The 24,487-nt window shown below is 39.4% G+C and overlaps 1 protein-coding gene across 7 annotated transcripts in view; it reads right to left on the bottom strand.

Moving 5' to 3' along the window:
* NRXN3 (neurexin 3) overlaps positions 1–24,487 on the bottom strand; it is a 1,690,724-nt gene that overhangs the window by 858,387 nt on the left and 807,850 nt on the right. For all 7 annotated transcript variants that reach the window (XM_059914768.1, XM_059914763.1, XM_059914764.1 and 4 more), the window contains one exon: positions 9,118–9,237. In XM_059914768.1, coding sequence (XP_059770751.1) covers positions 9,118–9,237 — 120 coding nt within the window. The remainder of the gene's footprint in view (positions 1–9,117; positions 9,238–24,487) is intronic.

The raw sequence follows: 24,487 nt of genomic DNA, 5'->3' as shown, positions 1-24,487 counted from the left end.
CTTGTAGAAATGAATGCTTTACCTGTGAGTCCCAGATCGTTTCATGCAGGGTTGTGTAAAACAAAAGCTGCAAGCAGTCCTGGCTCTTGCTGAATCTATATGACACTGTGTGTGTATTAATATCAGCAGTACAGCAGATTTTAGGTACAAAATAGCCCCTTCTTGATATCAGGGGCATTTATAAGCAAGAGTGATTCCCATGGGCAACAAGCTAGCCACAACCTGCATCTATGAAACTGTTCTGAAGAGTATCTATACCTTCATCCTCACTCTAAGAAGACTCTGGGTTTAATTGCCATCCCCTGGCCTTCTTTTAGATACACTGAATATCTGTGGGCCCAGGAATGAAACACAGATGCAGAGAAGTAACTTGGAGCATTCCTTTTGATGCTGCCCACTCATGAATGCTTCTTTTGTATCTGTCTTACCTTCTGGATCTTGCCGACCAAGGTACCAGGCTGCTCCTCCCAGCCTCCCTGACTTCTCTGGACTCAGCCTCTGCCTGCCTAGACCTACCAAACCTGCAAAATGGCACCTGTTTGATGGGACTTCTGATCTTACTACCTGAGGATATCAATCCTAATGTTGCCCCCTGCCCCATAACAATGTAAACACTAGAATATACAGTGTAATTGTTGCCATAAAAGTAGTAAATTTCTGGGGCTAATGTTAATCCCTATGTGTTCAGATGAGTGCTTATTAAGAACATTCCTTGAGGCATTCAGGAGGCCTCGGCAGTCAAGAGCCCAGACTATGTGGTCAAATGTAAATCTGAGTCTTTGTCTCCCCACCTAACAGTTTTGTGACCTCGAGCAAATCACTTGACTTCTCCATGTCTCAGTTTCCTCATCTGTGAAACAGGGATCGTAAGAATGTCTTACTTTCTCGGGTTGTGTAAATGACAAAATGACACAACAAATTCAGCACGGTGACTGGTACACAGTTAAGTGGTTAAAAAATAAAAAGTGATGGTATGAGAGAGATATTCAAGGTAAAAAAGGATTTGTAATTGAACAGAGCATAATATTATTAACAAAAATTATCTAAAACTTAAGAAAAAGCCTAGGAAAGACACGTGTCCTTTCAATGTCATATAGGGATATTGTTTAACATATCCACACAAGAAATACTTAATTCTACGGGAAAATGTACCTGTGTTTGGCATAGGTATTTACTATTAATTAAGGCACAGAGTCTGTGAGATGATACATTAACCTGTATTTTTGTTCAGTAAAGACACAATGTTCAGTAGAAAAGATAACATCAAAAGTTAAGAGCTCTTTACCCTGTGAGATAATCACCAGGTTATTTAAACTAAATTTGTATTTTAATATTCTTTTTAATGCCTATAAATATCAGTTCTTCAAATAATCTTTTGCGATCTTGTTGTTTATACTTCAACCATATTGTTGTTTCCCCCGTTAAGGAGTTAAATACACTTGGCACACATTCTATTCTATTCATTCCCATTTATATGAGTTATGTTTTAACTTTATGAAAATTACATTTGTATGAGTCATGTTTTAACTTTCTGAAAACTGTATTAAAGAGTAGCTAATGGTTCTGTAGGGGCTATTACATGTCATGTCCTGAACTTCACAATTATGAATCTGACTTATCCTTACAACACTCTTATGAGATGGAACATATAAATATTTACATTTTAGAGACATCGAGGTGTTAATTAATTACTAGCACCAAGGTAACACAGCTATTAAACAACAGAGTCAAGATTTCAACAGAAGCCATCACTCTACATCAACTGTCTCATCCACTATGCTTTATGACATATATTGAAATTGCAATAAAGTAAAAATTAAAGATGGAAATCAGAAGATGGTCAACTGAGAATGCAAATATAAATATTTGGGGCTATGGGGGGATATTCTGATTCTAAATCTATAATATCTAAAGATGTTCTAACTAAATGGCCCCATCTGAGTGTTAAGACAGAAACAACTGAAGTGTTCAGAATTCCAGAATGTGATAAAATAAACAACCAAGAACACAGAGCTTCTCTTTTCCCAGCCTATATTCTTATGTATCAATAATTTGGTTGTCTGAGAAGGCTTGCCCACCTGGAATTTTAAGCCCTCTAGTCTAGTAATTAGTGCAGATGTTCACTGTGATTATTTCTAATAATGACTAAGTAGTAGCAAATCTAATAATAATGTGAGCTTTCATGTCAAACAAACCTGGATTCAAGTTCTGACTCAGCTACTTCCTAACTGTGTGACCTCAGTTTTCCCACTGTTAAAATCAGGACAATAGTAGTATGGTATTTCTTAGGGACTTTGGGATGATTAAAGGGACAACATCTTTATAAAGGTCATAGTAGAACGTTAGGATTTGACAAATATTGAGGGATTTGACAAATATCAAATACTATTTGATTTGACAAATATCAAATACTATTAGTTATAATAAAAACTGTTACTACTCCTATTTATGATGTGTGCTGAAACAAAGGAGGCTAATTCAATTTCATAATATTAGAGTTAGAATTGGCATTTAAAGCAGTGTGATTCTAAAGCTAATTAACCTAATGACTATACTATGAAGTCTTTTATAATGTAATAAGTTATATATATTACAAATCAACCTTTTAAAAATATGGTTTATTGTAATTAAATTTCCAAGATAAATGTCTACCAATGGTTCAATGAAATAAGATTTGGGCCCTACTAGGCCTACATCTAGGATCCAGCAAGAGATTCAACACAGGGGATTCTTCCCCAGTGAACTGGGCACCATCATGGGCATTCTACTGAAGAAAATTAGAAAATCGAATGGTTTTTACACTTTGAAAATGCATATCATGCAATGAGAGCACAAATTTTAACCTGAGTGTAATTTTAACCATACAAATGCTTAGAATAAAGACTGGGAAGAAATCTGGTAATCACAACAGCATTTTCTAAATAGGTAGGGGTGGAGCTGAATCCACACAATACCGGAATACCGTATTCTGACTTGGTGCCAGAATAGGCAGGAGCTGAAGAACAGATTCCCTGAGGGAAAAAATGACCTGCTCCTTAGAATGGGAGCCCTAAGATCTGTGGCAGGAGGGACAGCCAGCCGGAGACCCCAAGGAGAATTAGTCACGCACTCATTCACGCAACACGCGTTGACTGCTGCAGGCTCTGTGCCGTCTCACGGGGAGAGAGGGAAAGGGGCCAGCTCCTGTCTCAGACAGCTCACCCCACCCAGACACCCACTCTTCAGAACTAAGCTCTAAAGGGCTTGACCACCAAAAGGAAGGAATGCTTCCCTCCAGGTCCCTTGGAGTTCACTGAAGAAGGGCCATCGAGGCCCCATCCCTGACTCAGGCGGCTTCCAGAACCTCCTCTGGCTCAAGGAGGGTTGCTGGACAGGTAAAGCCTGAGAACTGAGGTAGGAAGTAAACACATTACCCAAAACATGAATATACCGTAGTCTGATATCCTGGGAAATTATTGCTATAAATATAACAACATAGGCTCATAACATAATGCCAGGGTACCTATATGGACCCAAGAGACAGAATCAGCATACACACACGTCTGTCCCCTCCCTACACAGTCCCACCCCACTCCCAACCAAGGGAGGGGTCTTTGAAAGGTCCCCTGATATCTGACAGCGACAAGTGTTGGCACACGGGTTTATTCACAGGTACAACACCTGAGCAAGAGTATGCCCATGCGATTTGCAAAAGCTTGGGTGGGGGGGGGGGACTGGGAGGAAATAGCCAGAACATTAACAGAGCCTACAGTATATTTCTCTCTGCTTGCTGGAATGCCACTTTTCCTTTCCAACCCTAGTTCATACCATATTTGCTTAGGAAGTATTTACAAATTTTTCAAGACTCATTTGTCAGTGAAAACTTTTCTAAAAGCAGTAGCTCTTCTTAATGGAGTCTCAACCCCAGGGAGAGTTGATCTCACTCCGCTCTATGACCTGTCACTGTACACTGTTCATATTTCTATTAAAGCACGTTCATATGTCTTCCCCTATTAGACTGTAATGTCTTTAAGAACAGGATGTATCTTATTCATGATCATATCTGCAAATAAGAAATGTCTGGTGAGTGAATGAATGAGTAAATGATAAAGTATGTTCTAAGCAGAAAATAGATGTCTTAATAGTGAACTTCTCAAATATGGCCTAGTTGCTGGACAGGTAAAGCCTGAAAACAGAGGTAGGAAGTAAACACATTACCAAAAACATGAATATACTGTAGTCTGATATCCAGGGAAATTATTGCTATAAATATAACAACATAGGCTCATAACATAATGCCAGGGTACCTATACGGACCCAAGAGACAGAATTAGCATACATACATGTCTGTCCCCTTGTTTGTGCACTAAGTAATGTGCATATTGCTTATTTTTTTCTGAAGCCTGAATGGGAAATGTGTTTTTAACAGATTTAATCAATATACCAACCTACATTAAAAAAATAAATAAACCCACACAATAAATAAAAAGCAAAAAGCCAGTCAATAGCTAACAGTGCAGCTTAACAGCCATTCCAGCAGAAAACTGTCTGAAAAGGCGCTTCACACGCCACTGTCTGCACAATCCACAGTGGCTTGCTATTGATTTGTTGCAAGCAAAGAACATCTATTATCACATGCCAGTATGAACCAAGCAATTTCTCCAACAAGTAGCCCACAGTGTACATGGAGCAATGTAGTGTGGGCAGCTGGCTGCTGAAGGTGGGCTGAGAACCCACATTTATTCCCTTCTTTTCACCCCACAAAGCCATTATAAACACCTGATTTATAAATCCAAGAACTTGATGTGTGCACTCACATGCCACAGACTGTCCCACATTCACTGCCCCAGGGCACAGAAGCAATAACGAGACTCCAAAATTATACAACTCAGAACAGTTGTCATGAACACGCCTAAAGGTAATAGCTGTGAAGTGTTTAAAATTGCTATTTTCAGAAAGTCCTCCCAAATGATAACTTTTTCGCATATGTGTGGGAATGTGCGAGTGGGTTGGGTTTGCTGAGACCTTGTGTGGAGTTGTGAAGAAGAGAGGAACTCAACAATAGGTTGCCAATGGGGTTGGCATTGCCATTCAACACAGGAAACGGATCCTGGATTCACCTGATGGTGTAAGGTCTACCACATACTGAAATTGCTCAGACTCTCTGTCCTGATTTAAAATAACAATAAGAACCCAATATCCAAAAGGAATCTCCTTACAAGGACCCTTAAAAGGCTTCCTTCCTTTTGTTGCTCTTCAAATGTAACCCCTACAACATGTCATTAAGTTGTATGCAGGTGGTGCTCACCCTCGGGGAAATCAGCCTCCCTCTGCTTTGAATTTTTCAGAACTGAGGATATTCTTTGGAGAATGTTCCTTGGGTGTCCTTTCATGGATCTTACTGGACCCTACATGAACTCAAAATTGCTTCTGGGGTGATTTCGTCCATTGTAGTTTCAAACCAGCCTGAAACATCACCTAATGAAACTCCCTATGATTTTACCATTAAACGAAATGGTGGAAAGTCATGTCTTAAAACTAGATAAGACAATTAGTAAATCAATTATACTTGAGTTTCCAATCAGATGATTTTTGTTTTCTATCCAATACAAGGAAATCACTCTCATACAAGGTAACCAGCTACAGAGAATACATGTCATACTTTCACAACCACTTATATCAGTTTTACAGCTATCTTTGTAAGAATGAACAAGAAATTTACCCCACTGGCTCCATCAACCCACCATGCTTTCACAAAGAATGACGGAATAAAGTTAAAATCATCCAGGCTTGGTCTATTCATACTAAACAAGACACAGTTTTTAAATGTAAACTCTACTCATGGAAGCCGTATCTATGTGACAGCACCTTGAAATTGTCAAACAAATGCCAAACCTAGCAAACAGGCAAGAAAAAAACAAAGGTTATAAGTGATAGAACCAATTCTAGAAGAAGTGAGCAAGACTCTAAAATGCAGACATTTCTTTAGAAACTTGCAAGTCATGTCCAGATATAATTGACTTTTCTACATATGATGAACTGAGCACTTTATTTTGAAAAACACCATAGTCTAGCCATTTCCCTTTTGAACAAGTTTCAGTTCTTGGATATGCAATAATAAATAGAGATGTTTTCATTTCTATTAATTGAGGATCAATCTGCCGTCCTGAGAAACTGCTCAAGGAAAATGAAAGTATTCAAACATTTTCCCCCGCAAAAACAACTTTAGCCATTAGATTGAATTTCTAACCAATTCACATGGTCTTATGACAGTATTTTAAGGAGTATAATTTATTTTAGACATATGCAACATTCTACAAAACATGCTCTTCCCAAGAATTGGGTAAAGGCCAGATTTCCTTGATGTCATTCCACTTACAATGCATGGCCCATTTCTGTTATTTAGGTCAAAGGCAGGCCACCTGTGACATGCATGTTACCAAAGCAACTGTTAACCACCTTTGTGCTCTCTCATAGAAGATGCAATCTCTGCTTTTCTCTATATTCCTTCTCTTTCATCCTTCTTCATCTTCTATTCACTTATTTTACTCTTTCTTCTTTCTTTGCAATTTTCCCCACAGCTTTTGCCAATGATAAGCATGAGCCTTTTTCAAATCTGCTGGTGACACTGAGGGTTAATACTCAACTCCTGATGCAAACAAAGCTACCATGATTTGCTAACAAAGGTAGGCACATAGAGTATTAGATAGGTAACATCATCTTGAAGTTGTTTGTGGAGTAGCAAATTACAACTCTAAGGATCAAGGTCGATACAGAAAATAATAACCTATGATGTAAAGAATTGAGACTGATTTTCTTAGGTGGAACAAACTGGCTCTGATGCTAGTTCCCAAAGTAAAGTTACCCCAAATACTTTAATACAGAGACATTCATTGTAACAATTTTAAGCAACCTACCATTTTGATATATTTGGTTGGGTTTCATTAAAAGTTTACATCTGAACTTCATAGTTACATCATGTATATCTGAATTCCATATATTCCCCACATTCTGCTATTAAAATGTACTTGCTCACATATCCATATAGCCATCCAGTCATAGAAGCCCTGGTCCACTCTCCAAGAGGAGGATAGGCAAGTAGATTATTTTAATGATTTGGGCTCAGAAGTCTTTTACAAGCAAAAATTCAACTGCATTGTTTATAGAATAAAAGTCAAAATACATTACCCTAAACCTGGAAGTCTTAGAAACATTTTTGAAGGATGAGAAGCTATTGCCACAAAAGAACGCTGACCTTTCCCAATCCTGGTTCTGGTACTTCATCAAACATTGACAAACTGTTCAGGTCAGATAATGCAATAGTCCTCATCCCAGACTGAGGCACAATCTTTTCTCGAGAAAATCAGAAACAATCATAGAAAACTGGAAAGAATCCTGGTTGATTTTTAGCAGAAAACAATGCCTAGCCTGGGTGGCAGAAAGGAACTTTTCAGTGAGCAAAAAGTGCATACATACCTTCTGAAGATTGCGCCTATGCACCGCAGTTAGCGTAACTTACCTTTCTGTCCTTCCTTTGTGCAGTCTCTTCCTGACCATGTTTTACTGGGAGTGGTATGTATGTGTGATATGCAATAAACTTGTGAGGATAAAGAAGCATTATGCTACCACTTAGGAAAAAAGCCTCCCATGCAGACAAATTGGAGGGAAAAGAAAGAGCATATAGAACAATTCCTCAGGGACTCTGGATGGGTCCATCACTGCCTGCTTCAGAGTGGAACAGTATTTCCAAATCATAAATATGGAAACAGGACTTTCAATAAAAATAATACCAAATAATTGGAAAGAGCCATCTAATGCCAAAGCTTTCTGCAGACAGTGTGTCCTTTGCATTATAAATCCAGAGGTAAATGCTGACACCTAGATCAATGAGGTTCAAAGAATTTTCTCTCTTCATTTCCAGATTCCCCACTTGTTTCTCCTTAGTGTATCTTAAGAGACTGACAGGGTACATAAAGAAAAAAGGCTATGAAAAAAATGGAAAATAGGACAGGAGACAACTACACACATGAAAAAAGTTGAGATATAAGGAATCAAGGAAAACCAAATAGACATAACAGAGATAGCACTGTAATTGGCGCCTGCTCCCACGTGTACAAACTGTAATGTAACTTTAGTATTTGCTCAGATAACACTATGCATCTTTTTTATAAAACCAACTGATGACAACTATGAGTTCAGGTTATAAAATAAACTCCTACCATGAAGGCTGCACTTAGAAAATGAGAAGGTCAGCAGGACCCACTAAGTCAGGGCTTTTCAACAAATCCCTTTGCAATAGGTATTCAGAAATTTCAAGTGTTTGCTCATTTCTAAAAGTGGCCATGTTAGAAGGACGTGGAGACACAGGCTATAGGGTCCCACAGAACTGAAGTCTCTCCACCATCAGTGCTAGAATCACCTTCAAGAAATCAGTCTTCTCCTAGAATTAAAACAGTTGATGTACCCGAAGCATCACTAGTGGACAAAATAACAACTGGCTCTCTTCCAATACGAAGCAAATACACAGATACATACATATAAACATACTCACAGAATAGAAATACATATATATAAACAGAATGACTATGTATATATAAACTAAACAGATATCAATAAATTTAGGCAGAGGGAATCTCTGCCTACATTTGAAAGACCCTTGAGAATGCATTAAACATTTCTAGTTGGAAAAAATAATAAACTCTCTTAATGTCTTCATCATTTGGGAGGCCTACGAAATTCTCTAAACTCAGACTTTTTGAGAAAATAGCTACATTCCTTAAATGTCCTCCAAGTTCTAGGCAATGTAAGTGGGAGAGTCTCAAAATTGTTATCCAGATGATTTAATTAATGGAAAACTGAACTCCTTAGAACAAAAATATTGTCATAATTGTTTTGTTTGTCAAAGGTAATCTAATCTAAAGAAAACAGGGAGTAAGTAAATGGAAAAACATCTAGTATTGTTGAACAAGAAATGTCGCTTTGCCATTAGACCATTAGTCCTTTATTTTCCCAGTTTCTGGATGAGAAATTGCTTATGAATCTTTCAGAAGAGCCATCCTTTTACGTAATGTCCCTTATGGTTTCTCCAAACCTCTGAACTCTTTGAAAATATCCCAAGTATGAAAAGGTTGTACTCACGATCATTGCACTGGTTTCCAGAATAGGAGGTCATGGAACAGTCGCAGGTGAAGCCTTCCCACTGCTGCATACAGACCCCCTGGTTGGCGCATGAATCCTCCTGGCAGGTGGTACTTGGTCCTAGTAATTCATAAGAAGAGCAGGAAAGAAGAAAAAAGGAGAGAGAGAAAAAAGTGTTAAAATTAATCAAATTCAAAGCAATTACTTGAATTTACTATTCTCATGCCCCAAAACATTCAAAGACACAACCGCCAAAAATGTCAACTCTATATCATGCAAGAAGAATTCACTACAGAAGACAACAGAAATACACACTTAGCCACAAACTATCAACAGTTACACACAGAAGGGAGAGGGCTGAACACACTGTTCTCTTTTTGGCAGACTTTGCAAAGGAGCTTCATCTCTACCATTCAAGTAGAAAGATATCTCACTTGGAGCATGGTCTTTCTAAATGAATAATGTTAAAGCAGAAAAATGCATTCCCATGATTCTTGTGAATTAAGGCACAAAAGTTCTTACAGTCTACTTCGTGACACTAGAAAGATGTGTGATGATAATGAGGAGGAGGAGGAGGAGGATAAAGCAGCCAGCATGTATTGTTGTTTTGTAGGCGATAAGCACTGGGTGAGAAGCACTTTGTCTAGGTTATCTCATGAAGCTCGCCAGTGACCCTAAAATGTAAGGAATTATGATTACCTCTGTACCACAGATTTTAAAAACTAAGCTCACAGAACTAAAATAATTTACCCAAGGTCACACATTGGATAATTAAAGGATCCTGATGTCCAACTTAGGTAAACTAACTCTGAGACTAACTACCTCAGGGTTCTTAAAGCATAGTTTCAGACCAGATCACCTGGGAAGTTGTTAGGAATGCAAATTATTGGGCCACCCCATACCTACTGAATTAGAAGAATTAGAATTAGAAGAAACCTACTGAATTAGGTTTACAGAAGAATGTATTCAAACAGAGTGTGCATATACCAGAGGGTGTATTTGAGGTATAGGAAGAAAATATTAGAAATTATGTTCATTTTCTTTAAGTATACCTATCTTCGGGACATTCTCAAAACCTTTTGCAGATATGAGTGAGCAACTGAAAAAGTTTGGCGATCTCTGCCATTTTCCTAGGTCATCCTGGGACCTCTCTTTAACCATTCTCTTTTTCACTTCTATCTTCTGCCTTTATCTTGGCATTAAAGATAAACCTACACCTTTGGAATTATCTAAGCTAACAAGAAATATCTTAATATTCAGGATAACTCCATGAATTTCCCAGAAAGCCTCAGCAAAGGAGGTGGGCCCTTTGACTCATCAAATGTAGTAGTCAGGATCTGATGCAAAAAAGCCCTTGACACAGTAAAAATATATCCATTGCAGTAAGTGCATATTCCACAATTTCCAGGCTAAGCCTCACACAGGCACAGAATATTGAACTATAAGCCTATCGGGTCCTAAGGGTGCATATTCAAAAGAGATGCATGACTACAAAGGGGTTGTCTTCTGGGTGGCAAGACATTTTGTATTTATTCATGAAGGGTAGAAGCAGTACAGACCATCACTCCTAATACAAAGCTATTAGGATATGACATAAGAAAGTTCAAGACAATTACTAACACTGGGGGAGCAGCACAGCTGCTGGGTTTCTGCAGCTCCTATATGCCATGTGGTTCCCTCATGTGGAGATGAAAAGAGGTTCATGGTCATGTTCTCAGTGGGTCTTAAACTTGAGCATTGTGTAGTACAAGGCTCATTAACAATGGCAAATCACGACAGCTTCTTTCAAAGGACAAAAGCTTCTGAGAAGTCCATGGGGCTCCCTGACCAAACAGCTCTCACCAGACAATGGGCTAGTAATTCAATTGTGCTCAAGAATCAGAAACACATGGAAAGCTTTCCCTTGGAAGGCAGCAGAACAGCAAAAACTTTGGGAAAACAATAATTCTTTGCACGTTCATTGAATCTGAAGACAAAAGTTTTCCCATGTCTTTCTCTTCCCCTTTAGCCAAATTTTAACCATTTTCTAAGGACTAGCTAAAATGCCTCCTGGATATCAAACATTCCCCAGTAACTTCAGACAACAATTCTCCCACTTCCTAGTGGCCACGGCACGTATTATCCGCATCACTAACATTTATATACGATAATATTTAACACTTTATTACACATGGCACTCTACTCTGCTTACATAATCCTCTAATTCTTTCACATTTTTTTACTATTTGTCCCAAAAAGAGTGAATGCTGCCTACAGTTAGAAAGCATGTACTAGGCTTTGGTTATGCCGCTGCTGTACCAAGCATGTACTATGCTTTGGTTATGTCCTACGCTGTGCCAGATGCAGAGAAAGTATTTCAGTAAATGTGGAGCTGATCTGAATTGCAGCCCCCGGATTTGCCATTATCGCATACTTCTAAAACCTGGGCGTGGGAGAATGGTTCTCTGCAAAGCAAGCGATCAGTCCCGTTTGTCAAAGGTTAGTCGGAATCCCATACAGAGGGAATTATAGGCCATTTCCAAAGTCCACGGGATTTGTTTCCCATGCATTAATGGGAGAATGCCATTCAGAATCAGATAACCCTCAAAGACTGACTACACGGTAATCGTCTAAGAACAAGGGCAGTTTCAGGGTTTCAGTGAGGACCAGGAGAACCTGCAATGACTTCTCATCCATCTGAGCCTGAAATCGTACTTCCTTTCTAGGGTGAGATCTCAGGGCCCCTGCCTCCTCCTCCAGACTCATTTCCTACTACTCACCTCCAGCATACCACGCTCCAGCCATCCCTTCTTCCTTCCAGTTCCTCTCTAACACAATGGTGCTCACAGCGTAGGCCTGAGTCAGAGTCAACAGCACCTGCATCCCCTGGGAGCTTGTGAGAAATGCATGTTTTCAGGCTCCACCCAGACCTACTGGCTGGAGGCGGGGCTCAGGAACCTGAGCTGTGACAAGCCCTCTGGGTGGTTCTGAAGCTGCTCAGGTCCAGGACCCCTGCTCTAACACTTCAAGACCATCCCTACCTTCAAGGTCCTTTGCTCTTGCCCAACCCATAGCCTGAAATGTCCTTCCTGCAGATTTTCAAATGACTGGTTCATTTATTCTTTAAGTTTCAGCTCAAAATGATCTTTCTTCAGACTATCCTATTTAAGGAAGCCATCAGCATTTCATTTACTCTCCAGCCTATTTCCCGCTTTATTTAACTCACAACAATTACATGGGCTGTAACTAAGTTATTTATTAAATTCTTTATTGTCTGCCTCATCCTTCTGGAATATGAGTTCCTTGAGGGCAGAAGTCTTGTCTGTTTTGCTCACCTTTTATATCTCTAGTTTCTGATAAAGAATTCGGTGTAAAGTAGGGGCTCAGAAAATATTATTGAATGAAAGAAAGAACAAGACACTACCGTATATAAAATAGATAACTAATAAGGACCTGCTGTATAGCACAGGGAACTCTACTCAGTACTCTGTAATGGCCTATATGGGAAAAGAATCTAAAAAAGAGTGGATATATGTATATGTATAACTGATTCACTTTGCTGTACACGTGAAACTAACACAACACTGTAAATCAACTATACTCCGATAAAATTTTTTTAAAAAAAGAAAATTCAAAAGATGTTGGAAGAAATTTTTAAAAATAAAATAAAAACATACTTCTACTTAATAGATGAAATTTTTAAAAAAAGAGAGAATAAAAAAATAAATAAAGTCATTCTTTTTGGTTTTTTTTCCTTTTTTTAAAAAAATTATTTATTTTTGGCTGTGTTGGGTCTTCGTTTCTGTGCAAGGGCTTTCTTCAGTTGCGGCAAGCGGGGGCCACTCTTCATCGCGGTGCGCGGGCCTCTCACTATCGCGGCCTCTCTTGTTGCGGAGCACAGGCTCCAGACGCGCAGGCTCAGTAGTTGTGGCTCACGGGCCCAGTTGCTCCGCGGCATGTGGGATCTTCCCAGACCAGGGCTCAAACCCGTGTCCCCTGCATTGGCAGGCAGATTCTCAACCACTGCGCCACCAGGGAAGCCCCAAAGTCATTCTTTTGTGACTTAAAGCCATGTGGTTTTCCTAACTAATTTATCCATAGAATTTACAAGTATCAACTTATATAAGCAATTTTCTACTTGGAACCAAACATTTTGGGGGTAGTGGTGGTATTTAATTGACCACATTTCCTCTTCTGATTTAACTGTTAGACTCATTTAATCTCAGCAGATGTTGGGACAAAGACTCTCAGGTCCCCAATGCCCAGGGACAGTATGCAAGAACTGCGTTGAACGAGTACAAGTTTGGACTAGACTCTAAAACACTTTCTAAATGGCAATATAAGCTCCTTTTCTTATTTCAAACTATTTAAGGACATCCTTTCCTGAACAGACTATATCTTAGATCTGTATCTATTTCTCATATTCTCACACTGTCTTCAAAATTGAGAGAGAGAGAGACAGAGAGAGAGAAAAGGGAAGGGAAGGGAAGGGAAGGGAAGGAGGGAAGGAGGGAGGGAGGGAGAGAGAGAGAGAAGGAAGGAAGGGAGAAGAAAAGAAAGGAAGAAAAAAGAAAACGTAAAGAAACATACCAAAACACTCTAGAAAAAAGGAAAAATAAAAACTTCAAACAATGTTTCCGACTGCACATCCATTGATATAGTTTGATCTTATACGAATCAGACCGAGGATATAACAATAACAAAACAAGGGACTTACCTAGCACTTATCATGTGCCAGACAACGTACTAAGCGTGTTTCAGATACTAGTTCATATAGTCTTCATAAAAACATGATGAAGCAATTATAAGTGTTAAAGAATCAGAAAAACAGGAACGATTTTCTCATGGAAGACATCCAGAACTTCAAAAACAAAAGAATTTTTCGACTGATGATCAAGTTGGAAGGCAAGGATTTCAGAAAAGTAAACTAAGTCACAGAACCATCAGGTGATGTTTTTGCAAGGTCCCACAGGTAACAAGTAGCAGGGAGAAGGCCTCAAACACAAGCTTGCTAACTCTACAAGTAATCCACCTAACCTCTATGGATGTGGATAAACCAGAGGGTGTGTGTGTGTGTGTGTGTGGTGTGTGTGCGTGGTGTGTAGTGTGTGGTGTGTAGTGTGTGTGTGTGGTGTGTGTGTGGGTGTGTGTGGGGGGGTGTGTGTGTGTGTGGTGTGTAGTGTGTGTGTCTTGCCATTAGATTAGCAAGAGTACGCTAACCTACATTTAACGTAAGGATGTGGCTATTTTAACAAAGAAAATGTTCAAATGCTATTTCTGTTCAAAATTCAATTAAAAATAAACAGAGAGATCTAGTTTTGTCTAAGTATATGAACAAAAATCTATATCAAATGTGTATGTTTATAAACATAACAGATATTTCTGAAGACTTAATAATTTTATCTAAAACATTCTTCCAAATCAACCTAAAATTCCAGATAATCTAAGATAACATAAACCTTTGGAATTACATATTTAGAAAGTTTTTAAATTATTAATAGTAACTTCAAACTGCACTAAGGCTTCAGGGACCCCCTGTATAGGGATGGTGCATTAAATATGTAATGAATCCTCACTAAAATAGTCACATATTCTTTTGAGAACGGATGGTGACTTTCTTTGTGTAGTAGGGAAAGTGACAAGGCAACAGAAGAATGCATGAAAGGACTAAGTAAGTTGTCAATGATGTTTGTAGGTATTTTGGTTTTAACTCCCAGCTCTGTTTTTAGTTCACTGGAAAGCACTACACTGTGTCTTTTTTCTTTATTTTTTTCACATGGTAACTCTGATGGCTGCCACAAATTCCTCATTATTCTGCTTGAATCTGGGGTTGTTTTTATTTTTAAGAATTGTCCCAGACAGTCATTTCATGCCTGTTACTGCTAAAATCCACCTTTGCTGTACATGCAAACTGACTCAGTCAACTCCTCTTCAAGGTCTCGAAAAATCACAAGTTGACAGACTGCCTTTTATTACTTGCAGGTCCTTGAGACAGAAGGGCTGTTGGAAGCACAGGACACTTGTTATCAGAGTGTATTTCTGTTAATGCCTAAGTAGGACTTAACCAAACCTATGCCTCAAACATCCCAATTTAAAATGGATAAATAACCAGCACCAGCTGGTCTTGGCCATAATGGAAAGATAGGCTTGGTGAGTGGGGGAGCCTGGAATGATACATCTGGGCTGATTCCCAATATCCATTTATCCTAAAGGGCAAGGCTGGTATCCCACTGGTGGGACCAGGTGGGGCTGGTTTAACAATATTCATCGTCTTTAATCACACAGCATGAGGTGTTTGTCAAAGGGCTTAGAATCTGTGACTGGAACCTGATTGTGAAGCATCACCACAGTAGAACTTTGTGCCAGTCAAAGGGTTTGCTGGCCCCATATAAAGCCCAGCTGCCATGGGAAGAAGCTGTATGAGAGCTGCCATGGGCTGCTTAAAGAGATATCTTCCACCTTCAATTTTATTTCCCACTTCTGTAAGTTCATAAACCCTTCCGCTTTTACATTTTTAAATTTACATTGTTTCATAGAAGAAGGATGACTGAGCAGTAATTGAGTGGGAAAGAAAAAAAGAAAAAACAAAAAAAGGAAGATGAATATACATAGATATATGTATCTGTGCATATGTGTGTATGTGTGAAAGATTCTTACCAACTTCCTGAACAATCTACAGTCTCTATTGCTAAAATATAAGAATTAAAGTGTTGAGGCTTCATGAAAGGTATTCTTGACCTTAGGGATAAGGTTTTCCTTACTTAGCTGCAAGTAGGTCTTGGTCCCTACAACAAAGATACTTCTGTAGCTCTCAAAGTACTTCTACATTTACAGTGGTGGGTCCTCTTGGGTTTTCCAAAGGGAGTCATTTACAGGCAACATAAGATCCATCCCTTTTAATTGGCAGAAACCCAACTCACTTCTATTTAATTTTAAAATAAGAAAGCAATGATCCTTAAATGTGTCAAGCATCCCTCTTCATAAAGAGCCAGCTGAGAAGTGAATGCTCTAGTTCCCACTTTACAGAAGATTAAGCAAAGTCAGAGAACAAGGTCCTAAATGTTATTATAAAATTTCATTGGCAGAAAGACCTAAGAGCAGCTGTGTTCCCAAGATCTTCTTACTTTTTCGTCTTGAGGGCAGGACCTATGCCTTGCTCAGGCTCAGAAAGGCACTGAGACAGGGCTCCTCAAGCATGCTCAGGTGTTTACGGCTTCCTCTCCTCAAGCAAGGGTTCAAAACAGTTGCTTGGTTAGGGCGATGAGTGAAAAAGACCAACAATAAAATCCAACAGTTGTGGGACATGGGGACAGTTTCAATAACACCCCGGTTCTCCTCAATCACTTCAGCCCTCTCACCATACAATGAGTTAAAATAAGTCAAGATGGGCATGGGAATTGGTTGAAACCAAGACGCCTTCATGAGTTCTTTATCTCCAGTGGCCTTTGATTTCCTGTGTTCCTGTTAACAACTAGAACTCCGAGGGAAAAAAAAATCATAAAACCTGATCTGTAACATTTATGTAAGCTGATTTTCATGGCGTAAAATACTCCCACCACAGCCAATTTCAAGCGAATATGTGTTACATGATGCCAATAAGCTTACAAAATTCCTGAAAATTCCTGTGCTGGTGCCAGCTCTAGCACAGCGCTTCCCTCAATGGCCAATGAACAGCAAAGAATAATTATACTTGGTGAGTAAAGCAATTTACCCACGTGACACTTCCAGACAAGAGCGGTAACAGTAATGCCTGCTCTTGTTGGAGTGTGTGTAAAGGTGAGAGAATGGTGTCATCATAAAGCCTTCTTGCTCAATCCACCCTATTTTTAGAGGGTGCCTGGGTAATAAAGGTCAAATGATTAGATCAGCCCTTCTTTTTAAAATCATGAACAGGTCCTCAAAAGTCAATGCTGCCTCAGAAAATGTAAACTGGGACCTCATTTTCTGCTTTTCCTTCTTTTCTCAGCACTGATGTAGCAGCTTGTTGGAGCAGTAGAGGGAATTTTTTAAAAGAGAGAGAGAGAGAAGGGATTTCTAAGGCCAGGCTGGACAAAAAGCTAATTTAAAATACTTTGTTTTAATGAACGTTGTGCACAAATCATCTAGAACTTAGTGAAATAGTATTGCTATGAAAACCAGCTATCATAAAGTCAGCTGGAGGACACTTGGACACTCTCTGGTTATCTCTGTACTGTTTCTGCTTTGGAAATATGCAAATCCAGACTCACACCATATAGCACAGTAGGGGAAAGGCCATAAGCTTTAAAATCCAGCTTTATTACTTACTAGCAATGTGATCTTGGGCTAGTTACCTAAATTCTCTGAACCCCAGTTTCCCCATCTATATAAAGGAGAAATTGTTTCTACCTCACACGGTATAAGGATTGAATCAGATAATATACGTAAAATCTATAAAGTCATCCATGAACTGGGGATACCAATATCTACCATGCAAGGTTGTCATCTTCATGGAGACACAATATCCTTAGCATGTGCCTGAACTAAGGAAACCCTCAAATAAAGGGTATTCTCAATTCCACTGGAAAGGAAAATCAATTTCTACCCATTTTAGTTGGGTGTGTAATTGGTCAGGAGTGCAGAAATGAACACATTGAGGTAGTTAAGTCATAGTTTCAGTTCTTTTGTGAAAAACCTCTGTCATGCAACGTTGAGAGACAAGAGGCAGAAACCACTGTGGAGAGTTCCATTTAATTCCTGTCTCTCTTATTATTTCCCATAATGCAAACCATCTTTGAGGAAGTGATTTCTATGAGGTCAAACACTATATTTTACTACACAAAACACAATAGAGAAAGTAATGCATCTCCTAGCTTTGGATAAAATGAAGTGAGGAACTACAGTCCTCACAGTAAGGAAAGTTGGAGAATTACCTATTAGAAGAATTTGGCTGATGCCAACTCTTAACCTAAAATGACTTGGAAGAATCTTTGGGTTTTCAAGGTATCCAAACTCAAAAAATTTATTGACTTACTTAGGATACGCAGCACTTGGAACCAAATCTGATCAATCCTTGGCCCTCTCCTACCCACCTGCCCATCATCTGGGCAGAGGGACAACTTACATTTCTAGAAAAGAAGCCATTCAACTCCAAAAATAGAAGCTGCTAAGGGGCATTATAATGGAAAGCAGGGAGAGGATATTCTGATTAATCCCCTAAACCAATAAAGAGCTATTCTTTTATTTCTCATGATTATGACTCATCTGCCTCACTCCCAAAAGATCAAACTTAATATTTCTTTTATAGTTGAGCAGGTCCGTTCTTAAATGAACATGCTTTTAGGGAATCATTTCCTGTCTAGGAATACCCCTCTTGCAAATAAAGAGGAATTAGAAAATTACTTCTGAAAAGTCCATAGATATTGTTATTCTATTCAAGGGACCTTGAGGTTCAAGGGACTGTACCTCTCAGCAATGCAACACCTCCCATGGACCTCAGGGGAGCTCCTACTCCCTCTCTTAACCTGGAGGGATGCAAAGTGTGACCTAAACCAGGGCCGTCAATCAAGTCCCTCCCTGACACCTTTGGTCACGATGTACAAAAGCATCTGCTATGAAACAGAGCAACACTGCAGGGGTGGGAGGGAGACACACAGGAGAGAAAAGCTCATCTTCTTCCTCACCCCTCAGAGGGGTCATCGGAGAGAGAAACATGTTTATCTTCTTAGCCCACAAGAGTAACAGCTGTCAGGTTCACACCTCTTCCCTCCGTCCCGGAACACGCTACTTCCCTCCTAACCACTCTCTGCGTCCGCTTCCTGTCCTCCTTGTGCATTCTCCACTCTGGTGTCAGAGTGACCTTGAAAAGGTGAAAATCTGATCCAAGTCTCTGTCCTCCTGACAGCGCCCTTGGGGTAAAGTCCAACTCCTTACACAAGAGGTCTGTCATCACCTGTCTCCATCCTACTGCTCCAGCTGTATGTACATCACATCCCCACGTGAGTATTATTTCAGCCCAGTGGAGCTTCCTGTAGGTGCCCAAACTGGCCGAGCTCTTAAGTGAGCTTCCACCTCTCATCCATCTAAAACATGTTGCCCTTCAGACTCAGTTCAAACTCTGCCTAGAAAATATCCCCCGACTACCCACCATCATCATCACGACCCCACACAGTGCAGCAGCCCTCCTCCGCAGACACACTGCGTGCTCCATGTCCGCTCTAGCACAGCAGTTTTCACTCTGCACTGTAGCTACTGGCTGATCTCCTTCGGATTTATTTGATGTCAGACTGTACCTCACCTGTAATCCCAGTACCTCGCTAAGTATCTGATACACAGGAGTAGCTGAGTTCCTGTTAAACTCAACAGCACAATCACTGGAGAAGAATGAATGAACAAACAAACAAATAAATAAATAAATATTTTTAAAAACACCACTCCAGCAACACGATGACAAGAGGATTCAAGCTGTTGACTTGCCCCGACCCATCTCGCCACTTCCTAGACCCACTGTTATATTTCCTTAGGAATATAATGTGCCTTTACTTTTCAGACTGCCTCATTTCTTTGTCATATGTTTTTATTGTCCTTTACACTTAATGTTAATTAGTCCTATCCGTGCCCACAGGTTGTAGCTGAAAAACCCAGCGTGAGTAATGGTCCATACCCCAATGTCAGGAAAATAAAAAGGAAAGGCATTCACATCCTAAAGGTCTTTTGCCATAATACTGGGAAGGAGTAAGATGACTCAGAATAATTACAAAGAATAACAGCTCCTGCCACAAAGAGACTGTTAAGTCATTACAAGAATGGAAGAGAGTTTGAGTCAATGGAGTAATCACATAAAAACCATACTGATGACTAGACTGCTTCTATAAATGAGCAAATTAAGACACTCTATTATGTCCCCAAATCTATATCTACACTTTGGTCAACAATTTGGTCAACAATTTACTTTGGTCAAGTAGGCATAGAAATCAACTAGTTCTTTGTATGATTCCTACAAACCATTTCTCCTCTGAATGGAAATTTTAAGATTGTTTTGCTACATATGGAGTCCCCATGTAAGTTTCTGGGGATTCAAAATCCACTCAGTTGCTACCATGAAGAACGGTAAAGTCTAGGGGGAGATGCAGTTGTCTAGTTTTATCTAATAAATCTGGTCACAAAGATCTTTGACAACCTTGAATTGTCTCATTATAGATCAAATCCTGTCCCCTTCTCTGTCCCCTCCATTTACAGAGTGACATGGAGTAGAACTATTTGGAAAATTGGATAGAATGTCTAAAAACAACAGCCTTCCATATTACTGAAAGGACCCTACATATTTGAAATTGAAAACTATTGTACAGCTACCTAGAACTTCAAAGTACTAATCCAGTGCATGTTCTTTTCACTAATTTTATGAAATATTAGCATATCTGTGAATCTGCTAAGAGGGGATGAAGAAGAGTTATAGTAAAATGGCTAGAGAGACATCATCTAGTTGATATGCACCCGAGAGAGACACTTGTACTGGTTACCTTCATGACATATAACAAGTCACTGCAAAGTAAATGATCCTTTAGGTGAAAAGTAATTTGTAAAGCTACCTTTGTCTTAACCACTTCTTACAATTTGTGCTGATCGCAAACTCGCAGAGGCCATCCAAGGCTCAATTCTCCCCTTAACTATCCGCTGAAAGATACCTAAAATGCAGGTTCTCATCTTGCTACTCTGAGTCAAAGTAGCCTGACACGACAGGACAGGTGAACCATTACAGGCTTTGCAAGGTGCCTCTTTGAATGGTAGAAGAAGCAGTATCTGCAGTAGATATTCACTGATATCTAACATGCAGGCATTTTAAAGGGTATTCAGGATAAAATCAATAGATCGATAGATCCTCTTCTTCCCCAAGAGTACTTTTTTTCTTTAGAATCACAAAACAGGAAATTAAAGTGCTCAATCAAAATGCCCAATAGGAGACATAAAACTCTAGAATGTTTTAATGAGATTAGTATCTCCCAAATGCCTAAAAGATTTCTTTAAAATGAGTTAAGAGAAAATGGCATTCTCTTTCATAAGGTCTAAGCACTCAAAAGTCCTGCTCTGAGAAATGACCTCCCTGACCCAGAAAATAATAAATTAAGAACTCAAATGGGCTTTTTTTTTTTCTTTTTCCAAGTGCTCTCTTCTGTCTCTAGTGAATAAATTAAAAGGAGCCAACCCCTCCATGGCAACTACTTGGAGAGGCATTTCCAGAAGTGGATTAATATGCCCGTGGGTAGTCACAATATAGGATGCTGTCAAACCTCTCTGGTCCCCCCAAAATGGAATCATACTCCCATCCCCAAGACGCCTCGCCTTGGTTGTTATTTTTCATGCAGTGATTTGGGTTTTCTGCCACTGTTCATAAAGAACACAGGGTTCAGCCCGCTCCCCATAACCGCTGCTGTCCAAGAGGTGTGACAGCTTGAAGTCCTCTAAAGATAAGATACCCAGGGTTACCCAGGACATCTTTCAGTCCAAAGTGGTAATGGGAACAAGAACCTTCTCTACCTTGCAGGTCAGCTTTGGTCAACGCAACTTTGTTAGCAAAAGAACAGAAAAGGCGAAAACAATAACCAGAGGTTAGTAAGAGGTACAGCAAACCAGGGTAACATTACAGAAATGAAAACACAATCGGCGTAATCAGCATCACTGGAACAGACAATTGAAATACTCTACAGGTTCTCCAGAGACAGCACAGACAGGGGATGCACAGACCAGGGTGCAGCAGGCCTCATCAGAGCCACATCAGCAGAGCAGGGGCAGGGAAACGTTGGACTGGACAGAGCACAGGCAGTGGTTACAAGAGCCTTCCCACAACCATACAGCCAACCCCAAGGCATATGGTCCAGAAAAATGATTTTCCATTAGTCAGGATAAACATCAAGAAATAAGGGTAGTACATGGCCAGACTGAAAGACACGTGTGCACAACCAGACGGAGCCCACAGAAATAACTGTGAACGTTTAGGAGTTAAGCATGGAAGAGTCGTAGTCGCTTGGGAGCACTCCTTGTAACCTCCTGAAAATGCCACCAAGGAATTTGGCACTAGAATTGGGCATTTGTATGAAGGTGATTTGGGAACACCAACAATCTCAGTTGGCTTAATTTATAAAAATGTAGCCAAACCCAAATGGCTGTGGGCAAAATGACACCAAACCAATGTCCTTTTTATTTATTTATGCCAGTCTCAAAATGAAGCACGTATGCTTCTCTCAGATGTTTACCATCTGCAGTTGCGGAATCGAATTTCTAGCCAATACATGCCTTGGTCTCTGCAGCAAAGCTGGTCTCAAGATAGAAAGAGATATTTACCAGCCAAGTACTGAATCGGACATTATAAAAAATTCCTAGTCCAAATTGAGAGGTTGCAAGTCACAGCTAGATGTTGGCTAGGCTGTCCAGAAATTGCACTTAATTTCTAAATTATATACTCTGCATATATTAGAAACATAAAATAAAAACCTAATTCAAGATTTTTTTTTTTCTTTCTTACTATAAACCATCAAGAGCCAAAGAGTAGTGGATTAATGTGTCTTTAAAATAATTTCAGACTCTTTTGGGTTAGATATAATATGGAAAGTAATCCAATTGCTACTTAGGGATCTTGAGTCATTATCAATGACTTTGACACATATAAGAACATATGATATATCCTAGCCTGTGTACCCCAAATATGTTAAAAATAAAACACACTCACCATCATGACAAGTGTCAGGTTTTAGTTCTTAGTAACGAATCCTTATCCCCTATTTGTTTCCTATTCTAGGCATAGAAATGATAAATCAAGAATTGTGTTCTGTTTCCTATGACTTGCCTAACTGTCAAAGGCCTTCCTGAGGGTCCTGTACTATGTACAGAGATTCACAATGAGAATGATACTTTTTTGCAGTCTTTCCAAGGTTTTGTGCCCTTCATTTCCCTCCCCATCATCTTCCACAGTGCCCTAAAAAGCTCCTGGTATCTCTTACAAGGGCTTATTCACAATAGTGCAAACTTCCAATGACAGTAATTTATGCCTTAACCCACTCTTTGGCCATTTTTCCTGGCCACTTAGGCTAATTATCCAAGTCATCTGTGTACAATAAACAAGGGCTTTCTTCCCTCAGAACTCATCCTCCACTTCATGCCACCCAGTGGGGTGGTCATAATGCTCCATGGGTAACCATCATAATTATCTCCATGGCAATAGAGTGCAGTGTTATTAGGCCCATAGGACTTGCCATAGATGCAGATGGTAGAGCCAGCAAGCCAGAATATTCAGCTTTGAACAATCACCCATACTCAGAGGAAGGTCAGAACCCACCATAATGCATGTGATGAGTCATGCCAAACTGCACATAGAGCTGTAGGTAGGGATAGGAACATTTTCTCCAATCAGATGGGTAATTTCTTTTCCCTAATGCTCCCACACTTCCCCTAAAGCTCTCGTAAGTGGAGTCCATTCCACCTTCACACTATACATTTTAATCCACTTTTATAAAGGTTGGTTTAGACTTCCTTTTAATCAAATGCTACAGCTTTACCTCCTTACACCCCAATTTTTGTACTCTGTAGAACTGTGCCTCCGATACAGTAGCCATAGATGCACGTGGCTATTGAGTACCTTAAAGGTGTGGTCTGAATTGGGGTGTGCTACAAGTACAAAACACACACTTGATTTTGAAGGCTCATATGAAAAAAAATGTCTAACTAAAAATTTTATATTGATTATATGCTGAAATGATAATATTTTGGCTATATTAGGTTAAGTTAAATAAAATGTAAAATTAAACTTAACTTTACCTGTTACTTTGTATCTTTTTTTTAAATGCAGCTACCAGGAAATTTAAAATTACGTATGTGACTCACTTTATATTTCTATCAGGCAACGTTGCAATGGAGTTATATGGATGATTCCTGTTGACTTTTAAATCTACAGAACTGATGGCATGATAAAAATATTTAACATTTGAAGAGAGCCTTATGCTTTTGAATGTGTGCTTTTATATTATGATTTTACTAGATGTGATTAATTATTCCAGGAAAACTGGAATTTCTATTATTCCACAATCACCTAAACTAATATACTCAAATTCATTCTCAAATGGTGCATCAATTTCAGGACTTCCCTTAACACCCAAAAGAACTAAGAGCAGGCCAATAAGACAGAAACTTTTGAGTTGAATGAAATTGTGCATTTTCAGGAGAAGAAAGCAAAGTGGCTGCTTTAAATGCTTGGTGATTCCCAACTTCCTGTCCCCCCCTGTACACACACAACATATTTGGCTAACAGAATTTAAGAAATATTTCTGGCTACAAGAAAACTGGAGAGGGTTATAGGGACAATCAGCCTTATTACTAGTGCAAACTGACCCTTAGGCAAAGGGAAATGACTTCCATACTACAAATAAGCCTGGGAAGCTGATTA

The sequence above is a fragment of the Balaenoptera ricei genome, chromosome 2, assembly GCF_028023285.1.
Source record: "Balaenoptera ricei isolate mBalRic1 chromosome 2, mBalRic1.hap2, whole genome shotgun sequence".
NCBI classification, from domain to species: domain Eukaryota; kingdom Metazoa; phylum Chordata; class Mammalia; order Artiodactyla; family Balaenopteridae; genus Balaenoptera; species Balaenoptera ricei.
The sequence above is the reverse complement of the archived record's forward strand: the minus strand, read 5'-3'. Positions and strand labels throughout refer to the sequence as shown.